The sequence below is a fragment of the Hemiscyllium ocellatum genome, chromosome 13 (genome assembly GCF_020745735.1).
Source record: "Hemiscyllium ocellatum isolate sHemOce1 chromosome 13, sHemOce1.pat.X.cur, whole genome shotgun sequence".
NCBI lineage: Eukaryota > Metazoa > Chordata > Chondrichthyes > Orectolobiformes > Hemiscylliidae > Hemiscyllium > Hemiscyllium ocellatum.
The window spans coordinates 80,147,832-80,167,777 of record NC_083413.1 but is presented as its reverse complement, the minus strand read 5'-3'; the positions used below and the strand labels follow the sequence as shown (position 1 = coordinate 80,167,777).

Sequence of the window (19,946 nt, the reverse complement as noted above, 5' to 3'; positions counted from 1 at the left end):
ATAGAGCCGATCATTGATGCACAGCGGGAGTGTTATGTGATCTGTACTCTAAATCAATAGGGAGCTATAGTTCTTAGGGCTAAAGGGATCAAAGGAACTGGGACAAAAGTGGGACTCAGTATAGGGAGATCTCTGATTTATGAACGTCCAACTTACAAACACTCGTACGTAGAATCACAATCCCGTACAGGGGTGTAATTTGAAAGTTCCAATGTTTCCTTGTGCTTATGATCAGCTATTTCATATAATCCTACATTGTGTGTACAAATTAACTTTCAAACAAACTCACGTACAGAATCTGCTCCCACCCCAGTGACAGCATGTACTGGCTTGGGTCATCATGCATGGCAGGACGGGTTCAAACGGCTGTATAAGGCCTACTCCTGCTCCTATTTTCTTTGTTCCCATGCTCCTGCTTTAATGGTTGAACTGGTCCTCTGACTCACCCACAGTGGGTACAGTTGAAATGATCAGCGTGGTAAGCATCGCTCCTGTACATGAGTGGCACTTCATCGATGATGAGGTGGCATTTCTGACAGATGTACTGGCCAAGGTGTTTCGCCTTCTCTCGGTTGTGACAGGGTCTGCAGAGATGCCTGTTGGTGAAAGATGATATCAGGGTCTTCAGTTACTCAGACCAGAAGCCACATGTCTCACACATGCACAAACACACCCGGTTAACTGATAAGCCTGACTGAATGTCTGTACATATAACTGTACACTCACAATTTAATATAAAGCATCCACACAACACTGAAAAATACTCTTCTAATATTAGTGAAAATAGACAATAGACAATAGGTGCAGGAGTAGGCCATTCAGCCCTTCGAGCCTGCACCGCCATTCAATATGATCATGGCTGATCATTCCTAATCAGTGTCCTGTTCCTGCCTTATCTCCATAACCCCTGATTCCACTATCTTTGAGAGCTCTATCCAACTCTTTCTTAAATGAATCCAGAGACTGGGCCTCCACTGCCCTCTGGGGCAGAGCATTCCACACAGCCACCACTCTCTGGGTGAAGAAGTTTCTCCTCATCTCTGTCCTAAATGGTCTACCCCGTATTTTTAAGCTGTGTCCTCTGGTTTGGCACTTTGGGTTTGTGATATTAACAGTCAAAGGAGTGCAATATTAAAGGCAGTGAATTGTCACCCACAATTATCCAAGACAGTAGCTGCTCACATTTAATGTAAACATGCAAGAATTCTGTAAACACACATACATGTACACAGCTATATACAAACACAGAGCTACATACAAATACACGGCTACATACATGTACACAGTGACTTACAAATACACGGCTACATACATGTACACAGTGACTTACAAATGCACAGCTACATACATGTACAGAACCGCATACGTGTACAAAACCACATATATGAGGTTAGGTTCACCTCATTGCTATGGATCTAGGATTATATTTCTGTTAGCCAGGCCAGGTGAGCACACAGACTCATTGGTGAAACAGACAGTTTTTACAACAATCATGGCTGCCATTATTCCAGAACATTTTTTAAATTCAAATTTCACCATCTGCCATTGCGGGACCTGAACCCATGCCCCTGGTCCAACAATATTAACGCGCGCGCGCACACACACACACACACACACACACACACAGGCACTCACACACAACACACACACACACACACACACACACAGGCATTCACACACAACACACACACACACACGCACACAACACACACACACACACACACACACAGGCACTCACACACAACACACACACACACACACACACAGGCACTCACACACAACACACACACACACACACACACAACACGCACACACACACAGGCACACACACACACACACACACGGGCACTCACACACACACACACGCACACGCGCACACACACACACTCGCGCGCGCACACACAGGCACTCACACACAACACACAGGCACTCACACACACACACACACACATACACACACAACTCACACACACACATACACGCACACACGCGCACACACACAAACACTCGTGCGCACACACACACACACAGAGGCACTCACACACAGAGGCACTCACACACATACACACACACACGCGCGCGTGCGCGCACACATACACACACACACACACACACACACACAGGCACTCACACACATACACACACACACGCACAGGCACTCACACATATACACAGAGACATACACAAACAGAAACACATTAACACACACGTGGACATACACACATAAAAACGCATATACATACAGACAAACACACCTCCACACATAGGCACATGCATACACTCACATACACTCAGACACACACACTTACACATGTAGACACTCACACACACACACATGCACACACACACGGACATACACCACTCAGCGATAAATTCTAATAATTGTTCAGTAAAAAAGGAGACCTGTCAGCTGTTTTTGCCTCTTGACTGAGTTTCATCTTCATGTACCTTCCCCATTTCCTTTCCTTCTCCAACTCCCTTTTAAATGGCAGTCATGGAGTCTGCTGCTCTGGGTGTTTCTATGACCTAACAACCCTCTGAATCAAAAGTTACTTTGGAACATTTCCATACAAGTACAGATACACCTGCCCACAGTTCCTGGCTGGGTGCAAATCCTCAAACTACGGGGCAGAAATATATGGACCCTCACACATCTGTCCCCATTCTTTCCAGAGATTTCTATCCAACTGACAATTGACATCTCCACACTGTCACTCCTCAGCGCAACTGTACTGCGACAGATATCTGTAATTTTCACTGAAAGCTGATTAGAGGAATGATACAAACCGAGGTTGAACTCCAGTATCTCAGGCAAATTCAGATGGTGTTAAAAGAAAGTGTACACTTTGGGACTTTGTGCTGAGATTGAGTTTAAGATCAGACTCTGATCCTGGTCCAGATAAGGCACCATCTCTGGTCCAAATAAAATCTGAAGGGAAATGAATGAACTCTGGCCCCACCCCTTTTTTTAACAATCCCTATTTCTGTTGGCAATAGAATTATCTTCCATCCCTAAAACTGCACATCTCACTTACGCAAACCAGATGTAGGAATCTATGGTGTGGGTGTGGATGACTATCCTGATATACCCTCCCAGATTTTAACCTTCCATATCATTCCAGCAGTCAGAGAGCAGTCTTTAAGGGTTCATCTCAATTTACATGCCATTAAAACCCTTAATCTGAGGGGATTAACCTCAGATTTATAGAAATCCATCTCCTTCCAATCAATATGAATCCATCTATAATCCTGTCTGCAGCGATTTTCGCAAATGCCTCATTGTATGATGTGTTTTTTTTTATTTATTCACAGGATGAGAGTGTTACTGGATAGGCCAGAATTTATTGTCCATCCCTAATTTCCCGGAAGGAAGTTAAGAGTTAACTATATTGTTAAGGGTCTGGAGTCACATGTAGGCCAGACCAGGTAAGGATGGCAGTTTCCTTCTCTAAAGTGAACCAGGTGGGTTTTCCTGACCATTGACAATGGATTTATAGTCATCATTAAACTCCTAATTATGGATTTTTATTGAATTCAACTTCCACCTTCTGCCCCAGTGGTGTTCAAACTCAGGTCCCCATGGACATTAAGAATCCAGCGACAAAGCTACTAGATCCGCAAGGACTCAACAACAGTTAATCAACACTGATCAATCAGTCCTCAATCTTTCCAAAATGTATGCATCAATTTCACTCCAAACTGTAAATATCTATCTACTTTCAATCTTCAGGGATCAATCTACCTGTGATTGAGGCATTCCTCCAGTTCTGGTCTGTAGGGGGACTGGGATCCACTAGATCTGCAAACCTCAGTCTAATTGTAACCTGTTCACCCCAATCAGTGGACAATGTAAGGGTGTTCAGGTATTGGGAGGGTTTCCTGGTTACCTTAAATGACCAGGGGTCAACCTGCCTGTAACCCACTGGCATTAATCAACGGAAATCAGTCTGAACTGTACTATCAAGCTCACCGGTTGCTATGACTGCAATGAATCCCACTGTCCTCCAGTATGGGTGGCATGGTGGCTCAGTGGTTAGCACTGCTGCCGCACAGCGCCAGGGACATGGGTTCGATTCCCACTTCGGGTGACTGTTTGTGTGGAATTTGCACATTCTCCCCGGGTCTGCTGAGTGCTTCGGTTTCCTCCCACAATCCAAAGAGGTTCAGGCCAAGTGAATTGACAATGCTAAGTTATCCATAGTGTCAGGGGTAAATATAGGGTAGCAGAATGGGACTGGGTGGGTTACTCTTTGGAGGGTCAGTATGTACTTGTTGGGCCAAAGGGCCTGTTTCCATACTGTAGGGAATCTAATCATCTTTAAGGGAACAAGATTATCCCAGGGAATAAAACTGACTTTACCCCAGCCAATGGGCAGGTATCATTACCACACATTGGGGAATAATCCGTGGACCACTCACACAACAATGATCATTTGCTGGTTCTTGCAATCCTCTTAAAATGATTTCATCATTTTGAAAATCACAAAACACAACATTCAATCTTAAAGTCCTTTCTCTGCTCCCTGTTTCTGGCTCCTTGTTCAATTCACTGCTCCACAATCCCTGTTCCCTGCCTGTTATTTCCTGTTGAGTGTTCCCTGTTTTCCACTCAATATTCTCTATACCCTGCTCCCCATTCCCAGTTTCTTATTCTATGTCCCCTGTTCCGTATTCCCTGTTCCCACTCCCTGTCTTCCATTCCCTATTCCCTGTTACTACTCTCCATTCCCTGCTTCCCATCCCTTTTCCCATTCCCAATTCCCTGTATCCTATTCTCCATTCCCTGGACCCTACTGTCTTTTTCACATTCCTTATTTCCTGTTACCTGCATACTCTTCTTTGGAGAGTCATAGATTCACAGGAAAGGCCCTTCAGCCCATCAAGACTGCATTGATACTAAAAGGGCATTATTCCCAATTTCCTGCACTTGTCCCAAATCCTTGAATGTTACGGTATTATTTGAAGTGCTCATCCAAATACTGTTTAAAGGTTGTAACACTTCCAGCCTCCACTACCTTTTAAGGTCACGCATTCCAGATATCCACTAACCGCTGAGTGTTAAACCGTGGGCGTGGCTCCTGTTGGTTCTCTCACTCTCTTGTTGCATGATTTGAAGATGCCGGTGTTGGACTGGGGTGTACAAAGTTAAAAGTCACACAACGCCAGGTTATAGTCCAACAGGTTTAATTGGAAGCACTAGCTTTCGGAAACATCACTCCTTCAACAGGTGGTAGTCACAACCACCTGATGAAGGAGCGTCGCTCCGAAAGCTACTGCTTCCAATTAAACCTGTTGGACTGTAACCTGGTGCTGTGTGATTTTTAACTCTGTTGTTGCAGTTGGCAGTTCCACTCTCTTTGCTCAGCTCATGGGGTGTTTATGATGAACAGACATTACTTACAGAATTCTTTTAGAATTCTGCACAGACTCAAAGTGTATTTCTAGGCCCCGAAGCCAAGAACTCTTATTTGTGCATAAGAACATTTCCAGTTTTGTTCAATTTAGTTTACTTCGCAACTGATTCAGAATGTCTCACTGACATCGCAGTAAGAACACAGGAACTAAGTTCTGACAAAGTGCCTTGAAGAAAGATCGTTTCATGGGAAATTTATTTTTTTCATCTTATAATAATGATCTTTGTTTTTGAATCTTAAAAGAATTTCTTATGAACTAGCTTGATAAACTGAGGAATCTGATTAAAGAGGTTAATCACTGTGCTCATTTAGGATCTCAACAGTTTGGCCTTGTTTAAACAGAAAGAGCAAGGAATATACGACACAGAAAGGGATTGTTAGAGACTGTAGCGTCAGTGAATTATAGTTGGAAGTGTGTGTCATGTGTTCATCTGTGTGTGTGCAGTGTCAGACATTATGTAGATGTGGCTGTGCATCTATATGTGCATCTGTGTGTCTTCGTATATGTATGTGTTTGTGTCTATTTGTGTGTTTGTGTCTGTATAAGTGCACCTGTGTGTGCGTCTGTGTGTATATTTCTTAGTGCATGTGTATCTCTGTGTGTCACTGTGTATGTGGAAGTGTTCATATCTGTGTATCTAAGTGTGCATCTATGTCATTGCAAATGTCTGTATTGCAACTGTGTGTATATATATTTGTATCAGGATTTTGACCCAGCAACATTGAAGAGATGGCGATATACTTCAGGATGGTGACTGGCTTAGAGGGGAACTTGCAAGTGGTGGTGGTCCCATGCATCTGCTGCCCTTGCCCTTCGAGATGGAAGTAGCTGTCTGAGGATCTTAAGTGAATTTCTGCAGTGCGTCTTGTAGATAGTATACACTGCTGCTACTGAGCATCGGTGGGGGAGGGAGAGAATATTGCAGGTTGTGGATGTGGTGCCAAGCAAGTGAGCTGCTCTCTCCTGGTTTAGTGTTGATTTTCTTTCAAATTGTTGGAGATGCATTCATCCAGAATACCCAGGGGTTGGCATGGTACGTCAATCAGAAAGAAATGGTGATGGAAATAGGTACTAATTTAGCACAACATTACAAGAGTCCAGGCTCTGGGCAGACGGCATTAGGTTCATGGATTGGCATAGGTACGTGCTGAAGGTTTGTTTTGTACTTCATCCAATCTGCAGAAGGAAGGTGTCCTTTTGGTTTGGTCCCAGGGCCATCTATGGTGGAGGTAAGGTACCGCTAGGCCTGCCAAAATGTATATAAAGTGGGTGAACGCATTGGGACTGACAAGGATAGTCACAAAATTGGACAAAATAGTTTAAAACAGAGGTCAGTATTTGAACAAGTCTGGAAATGTAATATTATTATAGAATTGTAGAATTTATGCAGCTTGACTAATTCCCCAAAACACCCTTTTCACAATGGAGTATGTGCATCTGTTTGTGTGTTTTTACAGGAGTGTGTGTGTGTTTGCTTATACGAAGACATGTGTGCATGGGTATGTGTTTGTTTGTACAGGAATGAGTGTGTGTGTGCAGGAGTAAGTGTGTGTGTGCCTACGATTGTGGAGATAATGCAAGGAAAGGGAGTGTGTATGTCTGTGTGTATGTATGTATGTATATACACGCATGAGGGCATGCATTTGCGACTTTGTGTCCTTGTGTGTACTTGTCTCAATTAATGTGTTTGTGATTGGGACTCTGCATGCCTGTGCACAAGAGTGTGTGTGTATATATATGTCTGTATGTGTGTCTATGTGTGTATGTGTCTTTGTGTGTGTGTATGTGTGTGTCTGTGTGGGTGTATATGTGGCTTTGTGTGTGTGTGCATCTGTGTGTGTGTGTCTGTGTCTTTCTGTGCGTGTGTGTGTGTGTCTGTGTCTTTCTGTGCGTGTGTGTGTCTGTGTGTGTATGTGTCTTTGCGTGTGTGAGTGTGGGTGTGTCTGGGTGTGTATGTGTCTTTGTGTGTGTGTGTCTGTGTGTGTGTTAGACTTGGGAACACCAACAGTGCAGATATAAAGTGAGCTCCATTCTCATTCCACAAATCCAACGACAGAGCCAGCAGTTTTCTCTGGCTAAATTAACTCAGTGAATGTTCACAGTGTGGGTACTTCCAGGCTTTTCTGTCAGTCTGCAACTGAGCCCGATGACAGGTGTTGGCTGGCCGTTCCGTGTGAAAGTTGTGTTTGAACTTGAAACCGCTTTGATTGAAGGAGCTGAAATTCAAGCCCTGTGGAGCTGGACTGCCAGAGTCAACAAACAGAGCAGGGGGTCGGGCCTGCAAAACCACACAGAGGACACACTCCAGTCCCTGTGACCAATCCACACTCCAACATCAAGTCTCTAATTTTACAAAACAATCTACTCCTGACACGCAAATGCCTGATGAGGTCGGCACTGAACGTCTCCTGTACTCTTCCGCCCATGGACCGTTTCAGTGGGCCGACAGACCCTGCCGTGTGGTCTCCTGTTCCACCTCTCTCTAACCTGAACCCTGTCCACACACAGAGAAAAAAAGCACCTGCAGAATAAATGTGTAGAATCATTCCTGATAGTCACACAGCCTTACAGCGCAGAAACATACCCTTCGGCCCAACTTGTCCATGCCTACCCACATTTCCCAAACTGAACTAGTGCCATTTTCTTGCGTTTGGCCTGTATCCTCCTAAACCTTTCCTATTCCTAAACCTGCTCAAAACCCTTTCAAAGTTTGTATTTATATCTGCATCTACCACCTCCTCTAGCTGTTCATTCCATACGCGCACCACTCTCTGCATACAACAGCTGCCTCCCAGGTCTCTTTTAAATCTTTAACCTATGCCCTCTAATTTTGGAATCCCTTACCCTGGGATAAGACCTTGGCTATTCACCTTATCTATCACACAACACCAGCTTATAGTCCAACAGGTTTAATTGGAAGCACACGAGCTTTCAGAGTGATGCTCCTTCATCAGGTGATTGTGGAGGGCTCAATCGTAAGACAGAATTTATAGCAAAAGTTTACAGTGTGATGTAACTGAAATTATACATTGAAAAATTGATTGTCTGTTTTTCAATTTTTCAATGTATAATTTCAGTTACATCACACTGTGAATTTTTGCTATAAATTCTGTCTTACGATCGAGCCCTCCACAATCGCCTGATGAAGGACCGTCGTTCCGAAAGCTAGTGTGCTTCCAATTAAACCTGTTGGACTATAACCTGGTGTTGTGTGATTTTTAACTTTGTACACCCCAGTCCAACACTGGCATCTCCAAATCATCACCTTATCTATGCCTCTCATGATTTTATAAATTTCTATAAGGTCCCTCCCTACCATCCCAACACTGCCGCTGATGCTCCAGGGAAAATAGTCCCAGCTGATCCAGCCTCTCCTTACAACACAAACCTTCCAGATCCTTGTCAATCTTCTTTTGCACCCTTTCCAGTTTAATTACATCCGACAGGAGGGTGACTGGAACTGTATGCAGCACTCCAAATGTGGCCTGACTGATGTCTTGGACAGTCGGAGCATGACCTCTCAATGCCTGTACTCAATGTTCTGACTGACAAGCACAAACGTGCTGAACACCTCCTTCACCATTCTGTCTAGCTGTGTTGCCGCTTTCAAGAAGCCTGCAGCCCTAGGTCTCTCTGTTCAACAACACTCCCCAGGGCCCTCCCATTAACTGTGTAAGCCCTTCCCTGGTTTGTCTTCCTAAAATGCAACACCTTGCATTTATCTGTAGAATCACAGACTCACAGGGTAGAAAGAGGCCATTTGGCCCATTGAGCACACACTGCCCGTCCAAAGGCAACCCATCCAGACCTACTCTCCTACCATATCCCAGTACCCTGCTAATCCACCTAGGCTGCAAATACCTGGATACTATGGAACAACTTAGCGTGACCAACCCACCCACCCAACCTGCACATCTTTGGACTGGGGGAGGTAACCAGAGCACCCAGAGGAACTGGTTTCACAGTGACTTAAACAGGAATAGGTCCTTGGACTGTGTGTCCCAATATTCTTGTTATTGATGCTTTCACTGAGAGAATGGATTTGAGATCTCGATAAAGTGCACAGTGTTGGGAATGAGACCAGGAAACAAGTTAATGCCTAACTAAGACTAGGCTGAATATTGATTTGAGTTCACTCAGGACAGGTGGCCTCCCTATTCATTGTATTAATCTCTTTTACAACAGCCCCGAACTCATGAACCCCTGTGACAGGAGCTGAATCTTTTGTATGTTCGGTGACACGTCCTGCTCTCAGACAATCTATAACCCTGGTGTAAATTACAGCAGTGTACTGTGTCAGCCCTGCTCCATACTTCAAAACCTTTCCTCATTTTGTCTTCATTACATTTCAGCATCTCACATCCTTTGAGGGTCACATATCAGACGCGGTTTTTTTCTTGCTCTCTATTTGCATAACCTGAGTATCCCTTTTCCCTGAACACTGGAGACTAACCGGGGACAATTAGTTTCACCCTCCACATGCAGTGCCCTGTAAACATTGCCTGACCTTCCCTGGAGGAAGTCAATCAGAGTATCTCTTTCCCAGGGTCAACTCTCACTGCACTTTGATGTCCAGTCAGACTGCTTAGCTGGTGGCAAAGGCATTTGATGCCTTGCAGGTGCATCTCGGGGCTAGGATTGCAAATGATTTGGGAGAGTCTGGCTTTTTATCCCCTTTCCCAGCAAGATGAGACTGCCACGGGGGAGCTGGCGTGACAAGCAGAGACTACACTGGTCCCAGCCAAGTGGATAATGGGTGCCCTTGCCACTCTCAAGAGGCTTGAGGGTAAAATCTAGGCTGGCACTCAGTGTGGAGCTGCTGGGAGTGCTGCTGTTCAGATGAGGCTATGTAAACCTTTTCTGGAAAGAGATCCCGTGATTAATCTCAAAGGGCTCACCACTATCTATTTCTCAAGCAACATCAGTGAAAATAAAACAAGGGGAGCTGGTGATTATTTAAGGGAGCATTCTCAGTCCAGCTGGACTCCTGAACTTCCAACATTACGACAGCATCACACTCGCCAAGCATTTTGGGGTGTTCCAATGTCATGAAGGGCACTGTTTAAATGCAAGTCTCTCACGATAAGAATGGAAAATCTACAGCGCACAATGAGACCGGTTGGCCCATCTTGTCTGTGATAGCTCTCAGTCACGTCCCACTAGTTACCTCTTGGTGTGAAACCCTAGGTTCAAGTGCACATCGAAGGACTTTTTAAATGTGATGAGGACTCCTGGCTCTACCATCCTTTACAAGCCACCATCCTCTGGGCGCAAAGAAATCACCTCAAGTTGACTCACACCTTTGTGCCGATTACTACGTTAAATCCACATTTCCTGGCTATCGACCCCCTCTGTTAAGGTAAATAGGAATTTCCTATCCATTCTATGTCCCTTACAACTTCAACTAAATCTCCCCTCAGCCTCCTCTAAACAACCCCAGGCTATGGAATCTATCCTCATGGTTACAACTTGTTACTACTTCTTAAATCCCCTTGGTACCCTGTCCAGAATGGTCACATCCGTCCTGTTATACAGCCAGCAGGCCTGGAAACAGTACCATAGCTGTGGCTTCACTGGGGTTTCATTCTGATAGTTCCATGATTTGTAGGTATCATTTATAAAGCCAGCATTTGTTATCCCAAGCGCCCTTAATCTGAGTGGCGTGCTGGGCCGTTTCAGGGGGTAATTACGAGTCTGTTCCTTACTGTGGCTCTGGAGTCACACACAAGGAAGGACAGAAGAAGGGCTTCAATGAAAACAGATTGGGTTAGTGCAACAGCCAATGACAATGATCATAATCACCATTACTGAGAAGAGCTTTCCACTCCAGGTTTCATAACTGAAGTTAAACTCCACAGCTTCAAATCCTGTCTGTGTGGAGTTTGCACATTCTCCCCGTGTCTGTGTGGGTTTCCTCCAGTGTCCTCCCACAGTCCAAAGATGCTCAGGTTAGGTAGGTTGGCCATGTTAAATTGCCCGTCGTGTGCAGGATGTACAGGCTAGGTGGATGAGCCATGGGAAATGTGTGCTTATGAGGATAAGGTGGGATGCTCTTTGGAGAGTCAGTACAGACTCAATGTACCAAATGGCCTCTATCTGCCAGTGTTGGGTTTTGTCCCCATATCATTGGAGAACTAGCCCGGGTTGCTGAATTACTAGCCCAGTGATATCCCTGCGGCGCCCCACCTTGCCCACGTGAACGTGGCATTGAACTGCCGATTTCAACTCCCTGGTCCATCTCATATAATGAGCCCACAATGCCCTGAGGGAGGGGGTTTTGGGGTCTTGACTCAGTGACAGTAAAGGAACGGTGATATATTTCCAAGTCAGGAGTGGTGAGTGGCTTGGAGGGGAACTTCCAGAGGATGGTGTCCTGTGTATCTGCTGCCCTTGTCCTTCAAGATGAAAGTGGTCATGGGTTTGGAAGGAGCTGTCTGAGGATCCTGGGTGAATTCCTGCAGTAGATAGTACACACTGCTGCTACTGATGCATCAGCGGTGGAGGGAGTACAGTGTTATACTGTTCTAGTATACCATCTCTGTTGTTTTATTTTCTGTTTTGACTAATAAAGTGAAAAAAAGTGCTTTCTTAACCACTTGTTCAGCCATCTTCAAACTCTGTGGATGTGCACTGCAATATTCCTCTGTGTTTCTACTTTGCTCAGAACTCCACAAGTGATTGTGCGTTCGCTGGCTTGTTCCTCTTTCCCCAGATGGATCACTTCTCAAGCTTTGGATTGAATTCCATTTGCCACTGGTCCGCCCCATCTGACCAGTCCAGTGTTATTCTGTTCCAGCCTGCAGCTGAGCTACCAACCACAGTATCGATTTATTTACCGTTCAAGACGTTCCTTAATCATTTCCCGGATATTTAATCCTAATTCATGGATACATATACACCACATTCAGCAAGGGACCCTTTCGAAACACGATTAGAAAAAGGGGGTGATTAAAATGAATGGTCTCAAACCCTCCCTTATCCTTATCCTCTCTCTATTTAAATGGCATTACAATAGAGCGTACACTTCAAAACATATCTCATTGGCTTCAATTAATATTCCTGAGCTATAAAACATGTTGATTAAACACAAGTTCTTTTGCGAACTGATTAAAATTGATTATGGGATATAACTCTGAATAATAAGTTATGCCTTTCTTGATATGTACCTTTGTCAAGATTGGCTGTGTGGCTCTCCATTATATTCTGTGCTCTATGTTCTCATCTCGACTATCCCTTAAGGGAGTTGGTTATCCAATGCTAGCTGGTGTTTTGATAGGCCAGGAGCTTTGTTTAAATTGGCAATGTTTTTCATAGTTAAAATCAAAGTCAGTGTATTAAAGGGCTGAATGAGTGCTGTTGAAATGCAGAAAATGCTCCCTGTGTCTGCCTGGATGAATTGATAGAGATATTCTTTCTGTGACGATGTTATCGGGTTCACGGCTCTCACTCAGTCCCACTCACAGCTGCTGTTTTCTCTCCTCAGTTCTCTGTATGCAAACATCTGTATTCCCATAAATCAACTCTCTCAGAATCGACCAGCACAAATAAAGCACATTCTGTTCACATCAGCAGCATGAAGTATTCAGAATCAACACAGGCTCCCAACCCTCCCGAGTCCATGGGTCCGGCTTTGACAGCTCCCGCGTGTGACAGAATGTCTTACACAATCACCACCTGGGTGGGGGGAGGACGAAATCCAGGTAAATGGGGTGCAAGGAAGATGAGAGAGGGGCAAAATCGAGGGACAGTTACCTCATGTGTATGGAATTTGCACTTTCTCCCCAGTGTCTGTGTGGGTTTCCTCTGGGCGCTCCAGTTTCGTCCCACTGTCCAAAGATGTGCAGGTTCAGGTGGATTAGCCTTGCCCATAGTGTCCAGGGATGTGTAGGTTAGGTGGAAAATCCATTGGGAAATGTAGGGATAGAGTAGGACACTCTTGAACAGTCAGTGCAGATTCAATGGGCTGAATGGCCTCTTTCTGCATTAGGGATTCTGTGATTCCATGGAAGTGATAAAGCTTGCTGATGTGAAGAAGGGTGAGGGTAATTAAACAAGTCATATAATTATAAAATCTCTACATTTCAGGCCACTCAACCCATCGAGTCCACACTGGCTCTCCGAAGAGCAACCCACCCAGACCCATCCCCCCACCCTATCTCCTCTCCCTGTAACCCTGCAACAGCTAATCCACCTTGTCTCAGTGACCCTATAAGTCCACTATCCTAAAAATATTTTTGATTTGAAAATCTGCTTGGCTAATCATCTGCCCTCCTCACCCAGTCTGACCCGCATGTGACTCCAGTGTCACAACAATCCGGCTGATTCTTGACTCTGCCGTCGGAAATGCTTAGCAAACCACGATGAAGACTAACGGAAAGATGACCTGGCATTGACCTAGGCACCCAAACGTATGACAAAGAGCACAGCCCTGTTGACCCTGCAAAGTCTTCCCGCCTGACATCTGGGAGCTAGTGCCAAAACTGGAGAGCTGTCTTACAGAATAGTCACGCAACAGTCATACTCAGAGAATCATAGTTGACGGTCAATGTCCCAGACACCAACATCACAGTACCTGTATGTGTCCTGTCCCACCAGCAGGACAGACCCAGCAGAGGTGGTGGCACAGTGGGGTACAGGCAAGAATGAGTTGCCCTGGGAGTCTTCAATATTGCCTCTAGACCCAATGAAGTCTCATGGCTTCAACTTAAACATGGACAAGCAAACCTCCTGCAGTCCTCCCTCAGCTGATGAATCGGTGCTCCTCCATGCTGGACATCACTTGGAGGAGGCACTGAGGATGGTAAGGGTACAAAGTGTGCTCTGGGTGAGCATTTCAAATCCCCACCATCAAGAATGGCTTGGCAGCAGCACCACTGATCAAGCTGGTTGGGTCCAAATGGAAATAGCTACCAGACTGGGAACCAAGGGGGAAAAAATATACACTCGTTCTCATTTTCATTAATCTATTTATCACAGATGGGTCTGTCCATGATCGGTTAGACTTGCCACAGCACAGTTCTTTTGGAAACAATGTCCTGCCTTCACATTGAGAACACCCTCCATCGTGTTGTATGGTCTTGCTAAATAGGACAGACTTCAAACAGATCCAACAACTCAAGGCTGGGCGTCCATGAGTCACAGAGTCATAGAGATGTACAGCATGGAAATAGACCCTTCGGTCCAATCTGTCCATGCCAACCAGGTATCCCAACATAGGCTTTCAGCCTCAGAACAGTCTACAACCAGAATATGTAAGCTCATGGCCCAGGCGATGCCCATTCCACCATTACCATCAAACTGGGACATTAACTCTAGTCCAATGGATAATGCAGGAGGATATGCCAAGAGCAGCACCAGGCAGACCTGAAAATGAGGTGTCAGCCTGGTGAAGTTGCCGAACAGGATTACCTGCATGCCAGACAGCATATGCAGCAAGTGGTAGACAGAGCTAAGTGATCCCACACCCAATGGAGCAGATCTAAGCTCTGCAGGCCTGCCCCATCCAGTCGGGAATGGCGATGGACGATTAAACAACTCGCTGGAGGAGGAGGAGGCTCCACAAATATCGCCATCATCAGCGGTGGAAAAGATAAGGCAGCAGCTTTCGCAGCAATCTACAGCCAGAAGTGCGGTGTGAATGATCCAACTCGGCCTCCTGCAGCATTATAATTGCCAGTCTCCAGCCAATTCGATTCACTCCATATGAAATCAAAAAAGGTACTGGATACTGCAAAGGCCATGGGCCTTGACAATATTCTGGCAATACTTCTGAAGACTTGCTCCTCCCATTGCCAAGTTGTTCCTGACCAGTTACAATACTGGCATCTACCCAACCATATGGAAAATTGTCCAGGTATGAACTGTACACAAGATGCACTGCAGAAATTCACCAAAGATCCTCAGACAGCACCTTCCAAACCCACAACCACTTCCATCTAGAAGGACAAGGGCAGCAGACACATGGGAACACCACTGCCTGCAAGTTAACCTCCAAGCCACATTCCCATCCTGACTTGGAAATATGTTGCCATTCCTTCATTGTTGCTGGGTTCAAATCCTGGAACTCCCTCCCTCCCTGACATTATTGTGGATGTACCCACACCAAATGGACTGCAATGGTTCAAGAAGGCAGCTCATCATCATCTTCTGGTGGGCAGCTAAGGACAGGTAATAAATGCTGCATCCAACCAGCAAAACCCATTCCTCATGAATTGATTTTAAAAGAAGAAAAAGTTCAGAATCTGGACGATTCTGGAAAGTCAATATCAGTATACTCACTCTCACTGCACTCTGTTCTTTTAAAAACCTGGCTGTAGGATATTATGAATTTTTAAATTTTCCATCCCATCATTTTCTGTCATACATTTTCTTGACAGATATTAATTAGAAGCAGTTCCTCACACTTGGTTCCTCACAATTATCAACATATCCTTTATGTCTTCGAATGAGAGTATTTGTTCAACCTCTCAGTCATTTCTTTAATCTTCACGATCATGTCTCCCACCTCTGCTTCAAAGACATTTTTTTTTCCATTTCTCTAATCTCTTCCTGTTTCCACACTTGTAAAAGCTCTTGCAATCTATTTTTATAGATCTTGCAAGTTTGCTCTCATTCTGTTTATCTCTCTTTATCAATTTCCATCTCACACATTACTGGGTTTGAAACGTTGCCAAACCACAGCCTTACTCCACGTTCCGGCAATATTGTGAACCTTCAACCTAGAATTATTTTGTTAACTTCTCTACGGTAGTGCTCAATCCATTTTCCAATGGAGGCTTTAACTCTTTCGTTAAATGCATGATTGTTGACATTTGTAAATTATTTCAACTAATGAACCTTGGAGTGCAGGTTCATAGCTCCTTGAAAGTGGAGTTGCAGGTAAATAGGATAGTGAAGAAGGCATTTAGTATGCGTTTCTTCATTGAGTAGAAGAGTTGGGAGGTCATGTTGCGGCTGTACAAGACATTGGAAAGGCCACTTTTGGAATATTGTGCACAATTCTGGTTTGCTTCCTATCGGAAAGATGTGAAATTTAAAAGAGTTAAGAAAAGATTTACAAGGATGTTACCAGGGTTGGAGGATTTGAGCTATAGAGAGAGGCTGAACAGGCTGGGGCTGTTTTCCCTGGAGCGTCAGAAGCTGATGGGTAACCTTATAGAGGTTTATAAAATCATGAGGAACATGAGTAGGGTTAGATAGACAAGGTCTTTTCCCTGGGGTGGGGGAGTCCAGAACTAGAGGGCATAGGTTTAGGGTGAGAGGGGAATGATATAAAAGAGACCTCAAGGGGCAACTTTTTCACACCGAGGGTGGTGCATGTTTGGAATGAGCTGCCAGAGGATGTGGTGGAGGCTGGTACAATTGCAATATTTGAAAGGCATCTGGATGGGTATATGAATAGGAAGGGTTTGGAAGGATATGGACCAGATACTGGGAAGTGGGACTAGATTAAACTGGTCGGTATGGATGAGATGGACCGAAGGGTCTGTTTCCATGCTGTACATCTCTATGATTCTATGACTTTGATACAAGTAAAGATCCAATTATTTACATACAATGAATAGCTTTTAGGTCACTTTCAATATTATTAATTCGAAAAGGATGTTACACATGTTATTCCGTATAACATCTTTAATTTTAACCTTTACTTTTTCGGTGGTGTAACTTTCTTTGCCAGTGTTATGTTTATGTTGTCAAAATCTTTGACCTTTTTATATGTGAGTTGCTGAGTTTGACCCTGCTATACAACACTGACTTTCCGCTCCTGGGAAGGTGGCTCTGTTGAGAGCAATTTTGTTTTTGAGTCAGATTGTAGGTTCAAAGAAGCACAGGGAGAGGTCTCACAGGTATTCTGTCCAACGTTTGTCACTCAATCTGCCATTTGTGGGATCTTGCTGTGTGCAAAATGGCTGCCACGCTTCTGAGATTGCAATAGTGGTTGCACTTGGAAAACTTACTGCCTGCTGTAAATCACTTCTGAGATGGCTGGTGACAGATCTGGTGGGCGGCACAGTGACACAGCAGTTGGCACTGCTGCCTCACAGCGCCAGAGACCTGGGTTCAATTCCTGCCTCAGGTGACTGACTGTGTGGAGTTTGCACATTCTCCCCGTGTCTGCGTGGGTTTCCTCCGGGTGCTCCGGTTTCCTCCCAGAGTCCAAAGATGTGCGGGTCAGGTGAATTGGCTAAATTGCCTGTAGTGTTAAGTGAAGGGGTAAATGTAGGGGTATGGGTGGGTTGCGCTTCGGCGGGTCGGTGTGGACTTGTTGGTCCGAAGAGCCTGTTTCCACACTGTAAGTAATCTAATCAAAGACAACTCTTTCCTTTCAACACCTCGACCATTCCTCCCCGTTACCAGCTCCAAGCCTGAATGAAGTTGGCCAATATAGAGGAGGCAGTAGGTGTGGAGGAAATAATTTACAAGAATAGTGCCAGAGCTGAAATCCCTCAGTCAGATGGATAGGTTGGAGACATTGGGATTGTTTCTATTGGAGAGGACAAGGCTAAGAGGAAACTTAGAAGTTTGCAAAATAATGAGGGGCCTGGACAGAGTGGATAGGGAGAACCTGCTCCCATTCACAAAAGGATCAAGAATCTTAAAAGAAGCAAAAACAAGCAGGCACAGGCATAAAGTTATTTGTAAAAGAAGCAGCTTTGACGTGAGAGAAACCTTTAAGGTCATAGTTTAAGTCTGCAGTGCTCTGTCTGGAATCGTAGGGGAGCCATGCTCAATTGAGACATTCAAGAGAGCATTGGCTGGTTCATTAAACAGGAACAATCTTTAAGGTTATAGGGTAAAGGCAGGAGAATGGCACTAAATCACAGTGATCATTAGGGGGCTGATGCAGCCATGATGGGCTGAATGGTTTCCTTTTTCCAGCCTAAAAGCTAGGCCGAGGAGGGGGTGGGGGGCATCCATTATTATGGTGAAGTGAAAACAGTCCTGAAAGGTCAAAGGTGAACAAATGCTAAGGGTACCCTGAAAGGGACAATTCATGGTGCTATTCATGACATCTTTAACATTCCTTCCCTAGCGGCCCACAGAGGCCACTCAAACTTCCTATTGTGTCACAGTGAATAGAAATTACAGTTTTGTTCTGAGGCCCTGGATTGAGGACACACTTGGAGATAGCTTTCAGACAAATGGCTCTGAAGAGAAGGCGGCTGGCAGAGAAAGCAGCCTTTTAGAGACAGAATAGCTGCTCATTGTGTCTGACAAGGCATGTTCACAGAGATGGAGGTCACTGACAGGGTGTGACAATGGAGGGTCAGGCATTCACCAACAGGCCAGTCGAAAACCTTAATGAGGTGGGGATGCAAAACAGCCCCGGTTCAGGGATGGAGATTCAAAACAGCCCCGGTTCAGGGTTGGAGATTCAAAACAGCCCCAGTGGCTGTATGATGCATCCAGGTTCGCTGACAATGGTGGGGACGTGAACTAAAGGAGGCTACAAATGAATATCCACAGCTTAAGTGATTGGTCAAGAAGATGGCAGGTGTAATATAACACTGGGGGAAATGTGAACATTTCAACTGCCTCTCTGAAAGTGGGTGAAGGAGTGGTGAATGTTGGCAAGCGGAGAGATCTGGCTGCCCTAGTTCCCAAACTGCAGCGAGTTAACATGTAGCCAGTGTAATTAGCCGGCAGATAGTTTGTTTTGTGAGGGGATTGGTTTGAAAAAGTAAGAAAGTATTGCTGCAAATTGCATATAACATTAGTCAGAGCCTATCTCGGGAAATGTGAATGGTTTTAGTTTCTTTACCGAGAAGGATATATTTATCTTGGGAGGAGCGCAGTTGTTGCAATTAGTTCTTTGAGGAGAAATTGAATAAAATGGGTGTGCAATTTCTGAAGGTTACAACAATTAGAGGTGATCTAATTGAAACATAAAATTCATAAAAGAGCCTAGAATTAGCAACGCTCAGCGCAAGCTGGAAGAGCTTTGGCAGAACGGTGGCTCAGGGGTTAGCACGGCTGCCTCACAGCACTGGGCGTCCAGGTTCGATTCCAGCCTCGGGTGACTGTCTGGGTGGGGTTTGCACATTCTCCCCGTGTCTGCGAGGGTTTCCTCCCACAATAAAAAGATGTGCCGGTTAGCTGGATTGGCCATGCTAAAGTGTCCAGGGATGTACAGGCTAGGTGGGTGAGCCAAGGGAAATGCAGGGTTATGGGAATGGGGTGGAATGCTCTTCTTGATGGGCTGAATGGTCTTCTCCCACACTCTAGGGATTCTACGAACAGCACATCATCTTCGTTCTTGCCTCAGGGTTTTAGCCTGGAATCAACCTGATGAACACTCTCGGTTGCTTGCAGAGATGTATGATCTGACACTCCACTCATGCCAGTTGTATGACCTTCTTTGACCTCTCTGCCTATAATCTCTGTATCTGTGTGCCCTGCACTTGATGAAGGGGCTGTGTTCCGAAAGCTTGCGTGATTTCAGATACACCTGTTGGAGTATAACATGTCTTGTCTGACTTTGTGGACCGTTCCACCACAGAAGGCAGTGGAGGCCAAGTCACTGGGCACGT

General features: G+C 45.0%; 1 protein-coding gene across 3 annotated transcripts in view; it reads right to left on the bottom strand.

Annotated features, from left to right (window-relative positions):
* LOC132821962 (LIM and senescent cell antigen-like-containing domain protein 2) overlaps positions 1 to 19,946 on the bottom strand; it is a 120,798-nt gene that overhangs the window by 25,929 nt on the left and 74,923 nt on the right. For all 3 annotated transcript variants that reach the window (XM_060834986.1, XM_060834987.1, XM_060834984.1), the window contains exon 5: positions 447 to 596. In XM_060834986.1, the coding sequence (XP_060690969.1) occupies positions 447 to 596 (150 nt within the window). The remainder of the gene's footprint in view (positions 1 to 446; positions 597 to 19,946) is intronic.